This window comes from Lycium ferocissimum, chromosome 11 (genome assembly GCF_029784015.1).
Source record: "Lycium ferocissimum isolate CSIRO_LF1 chromosome 11, AGI_CSIRO_Lferr_CH_V1, whole genome shotgun sequence".
NCBI classification, from domain to species: domain Eukaryota; kingdom Viridiplantae; phylum Streptophyta; class Magnoliopsida; order Solanales; family Solanaceae; genus Lycium; species Lycium ferocissimum.
In genome coordinates, this window is record NC_081352.1 from 40,085,672 (window position 1) to 40,090,262 (window position 4,591).

A 4,591-nucleotide genomic window follows, 5' to 3' on the forward strand; every position below is an offset into this window, starting at 1 on the left:
GACGTAAAAACTGGATACATGAGATTTGGGGCTGATGGGCATCTAAGGGTGTATTGTTGGGATGGATCAACTTGGACAGAGGCTGATCTGTTGACAGCCTCCATTGGTGATTGCGGGTATCCAACGGTCTGTGGGAATTACTCTGTTTGTGGAAATGGGCAGTGTAGTTGTCCTCAAACTGCAGTTGGTCAGACTAATTTCCTCCAGCAAATCAATTACAGGCAACCAAACCAGGGGTGTTGTCACACCTATTTCTTGTGAACATTCCCAGTATCATGCTCTTATGGAACTTAATGGCACAACTTATATTCCCATCTATTTGCAATATGGTACCCACAAAATAGAGTTAGAAAATTGCAAAAGATCATGCTTAAGCAACTGTTCTTGCAAAGCAGCTCAATTTCGATTTAGTGGTCCTGGTAACACAATGGGTGACTGTGTATTGTTGAATGAAGTGTTTTCGCTTGCAAACAATGATGGATCACTCAATAAGACCACTCTTTTTATCAAGGTGCAGCACTCTTCTAAGAAGAAACCAAAGCGTATCACAAAGATAATAGGATCCACCATTGGAGCTTCATTTGGTGTGATTTTCATGGTTTTCACTTGCTTTGTCTTTCTTTTCAAAAGGAAGAAAGTGCTCGAGGAAGCCGAGGAGGAGTTCCTTGACCAAATACCAGGAATGCCTACTAGATTTTCCTATGAGGAACTAACTGTTATGACAGAAAATTTCTATAAGAAACTGGGGGAAGGAGGATTTGGTTCTGTATTTGAAGGAATAATGACCGATGACACCAAAATAGCAGTGAAGCTCCTCCAAAGTTTCAGTAATATAAAGAAATCATTCTTAGCTGAGGTAGCAACAATAGGTAGCATTCAGCATGTCAATCTCGTAAGACTTGTTGGATTTTGTGCTGAGAAATCACATAGACTTCTGGTTTATGAATACATGGCCAATGGCCCTTTAGATAGGTGGATTTTTCACGGAAAGCAGGAACAATCTCTCACATGGAATGTCAGGAAAAAAATCATATCAGACGTCGCTAAGGGACTAGCTTACCTACATGAAGACTGTAACAACAAAATTATCCATTTGGATATTAAACCTCAGAACATTCTTGTTGATCATAATCTCAATGCAAAAGTATCAGATTTCGGGTTATCAAAGCTCGTGGGGAAAGATGAAAGTAAGATAGTTACAACAATGCGAGGAACACCAGGCTATTTAGCACCAGAATGGTTGAACTCGGTCATTACTGAGAAAGCGGATGTTTATAGCTTTGGGGTTGTGATCTTGGAAATCATCTGTGGCCGAAAGAATTTGGATCGTCTTCAAGATGAGGATGATATGCATTTGCTTAGTTTGTTCAAGAGAAAAGCAGAGGAGACACAACTCTTGGAAATGGTGGACAAGAACAGTGAAGATATGCAGCTTAATAGAGAAGAGGCTGTGGATATGATGAAGATTGCGGCATGGTGTTTACAAAGTGATTATACTAAGAGGCCTTCCATGTCATTGGTTGTTAAGGTATTGCAGGGTTTAGTGGCTGCTGAAACCGACTTGGATTACACTTTCCCGTATCCACCAATGACTACAAGAGTTGCCGGAGCTAATCAAGAAAGGGAAGCTGTGGTTGGTGTCAGTTTACCATTTCCATCACAACTGTCAGGACCTAGGTAAATTTCTGGTTAAGTTCCAACAGTGTGACTGCATAAATTGCTGGTTAAGTTCCAACAGTGTGACTGCATAATTGCTCCTCCATCGCTTGCTTTTAATTCTCTGTTATATTATCGTATCTGTAATGGTAAAGTGCTGTAATTTCAATTTTTTAATGACTGGTGTCTTGATTGTTTGTAGTAGTATTTATCATCAAGATTGAACAGCTTATTAATGAATCACATACATCCATACCTTTATCACCTATTATTTGCAGCCCAAAGCCATTTTGTGTTTGCAGTAGCAACCCTTGATGTATCATTGGTTTGCCTCTTCTTAAACCACGGTGCACACATGCTTTCCTACGAGAAAAAGAGTTTGACCAACAGCTTCCAATCAGGGAAGTCTATGAATTATTCAAAACTTCAGCATGATCTGGAGTGAACTGGCAAATCAGAGTACTGAAAATCATCACGGGTCTTGGAGTTCTTCTTGGAATATTTATTGATTTCTGTAAAAATAATTGGTGCAATGCGTAAAGCAAGGCATGCTGCCTTACTTTACTAGGCTAAACATAAGAAAGCAACCCCTCCGTTTACACGATGTAAAACATTAGAAATGGAGAAAATTAAGTAAAACAAAAAGATGTTGTTAACCTTTATCTTCTTCTGAGTGGAACAGTATTTGTCTTGGAAACATATCAAGTTCCCCTCATTCTGAACTTTCACCAAATGCAAGTGGTGGTATGGTATTCCACTATTTCCTCCTTCCTTTTTCAGGTTTAACACTGATCTTACTATTGCAAGACATTGTCCATTGAGAATAGAAAGAGAAAACAAACCTTGACTCCAATTGGATACTGAAACGCTTGCTATGAGCTTCTGCCCTGGGGAGCAAAGAATTTGTAGAATGATCAAAGGATTACCAAATTGTGCGATCGGACTTGTCAAAGCACCAGATTTCCCATAGCCGTCAAGTTTAAGCCTGAAACAGATTTGCCAGTAGTATTAGTGGACCAAACAAGAGAGCCATCAGAGTCTGCCAAGACCAAGTTGCCATCGTGGCCTAGTTGCAACGTTGCATTGGCTTTCACAGGATGGTTCCTGTTAGCAGACCAAACTAATTGGGGTTCATATATATAATCGATATCACTGGTGGAGCTGTGTTGGAATATTATTAAGAGGATCCGAACACATTCCTGTTAGAAAAATGAGATTTTTCTGGATAGTCTTTAATTTAATATTTACTATTTTGATATTTTGTTTAGTTTGTAAAGGAATGGTGGTCCTTGTTTTGTGGAATATGTATTGTAAGAAAGGACAATAGTGGCTGGATAAGTAAGGTGTCCTACTAACTTTTGAAGTGTATTATGTATATATATGCGTGTATGCCTTTTGGAATATGAAATGAATGAAAAAGTTTATGCTGAACCTTATTTGTTTTGTCTGTAGTCTCAAAAGCTAACAATTCCGTGGCACTGTAATTGCAGTAGAAGCCACAAATGTGGTACCTAGGGCCAGCAGTTGAGCTCAGAAGGATGGGTGTCAAGGCATAGAAGTCGGTGGTGGAATTAGCAATAAACAACGGTTTGTTGATCTAGGAAGTGAAAATTCCGGCAGTAGAATTCAAAAGACTGGGATTTAGCTTCCACCAATGTAGGGAAAAAACAAACCTGGACGAAAAAAAGTGGAGATAACTGATGATAGGGGTAGGAAAAATCAGTCTTTGCACAGCAATCATTGCTTTCTAAAAGAAAACAAAGCTAATAAAAAGCATATATGGAACCTAGGGTACTAGTTTGCTTGTCTCTCTATTTCCTGCTAATGGCTGGTGTTGTGCCTTTTCTTGGACATGCACCTTCTTTTTGTTAAAGTTGAAGAAACAAAACCATTGGCCCCAGGGTTTAGCTTTATTGGCAAAAGTTGAGGGAGCATTTAAGAGGGTGTTTGGCTAAGTTTATAAGCTGGTCAAACTAGTTTATAAGCAGTTTTTAGCTTATCTAAATGTTTGGTACATAACATAAGCGGAATATAACGTGATATGCATGATGAGCCTTTATAAAACATGGTGAGTCATAATACTTAACAAAATACTTGTTTAAACATGAGTGCGGAAATAACATGAATGAGCCAAAAATGGCTATACGATTCGGATGTCGACATAACATGCGCCGACTTGTCTAGTCTATGAAACCTCTATCATGAGTCGGACCGGAAAACATGCTTGGGACAAGGCCCAAAAGATACCTTTAGATGCGTAACGAACCATAAAAACAAAAGTTGACTAAACCCCGAATGAGATGGGGCTCACCAATAAGCCGATACGGATGTCGTCTTATCGAGCAGATGTATCGTCACGTAGACATCGATGCACACGCATCGTGAAATGCGGGCCCCCGGCGATAAAAGGGGACGTCAAAGACATTGAATGTCGTATGTAAAAAGTAAACCGAATGAAATAACATGGGACGTGAAATAATATGATAAGAAGCAAACCGAAAACCTGGACATGAACACGAGTGTATACATATATATATAAAACATGGTAAAAATATCATAAGTAGGGAGAGCAATAACTTATAACCGATCCATGGTCCGGTGCTTGCGTCCCGTCAATAGAACACTCGATCCTTGCTGTGGAACATGAGATTTAATAAAATATGAAAGGATCCAAATCATTATGAGAGATCGTCAGGACATGGGTGGAGCGATCCTCATCCTACGGTGGCTACGTAGTTTCGAGGCTATCCGAAGCCCTCTCGGTAATTAATGCAACTCCCAAAACATGAACATGTAAAATAGTGGCACTTGTCGCCCATGGTATATCATGAATCGTAACTTGCTTGTACATGGTATTCATGATCATAACTTGCTTGTACATGGTTTTCATGAATCATAATGGTTTTCATAAATCATAACTTGTAAATATAGTTTC

General features: G+C 39.3%; 1 protein-coding gene across 1 annotated transcript; it reads left to right on the top strand.

Moving 5' to 3' along the window:
- The first annotated feature begins 667 nt into the window (after nucleotides 1–667).
- On the top strand, nucleotides 668–1,681 carry LOC132038324 (G-type lectin S-receptor-like serine/threonine-protein kinase SD2-5). The gene has a single exon (XM_059429005.1). It carries the CDS (start codon nucleotides 683–685, stop codon nucleotides 1,679–1,681), a length of 999 nt encoding a protein of 332 aa, XP_059284988.1. The 5' UTR covers nucleotides 668–682.
- Nucleotides 1,682–4,591: the final 2,910 nt, after the last annotated feature.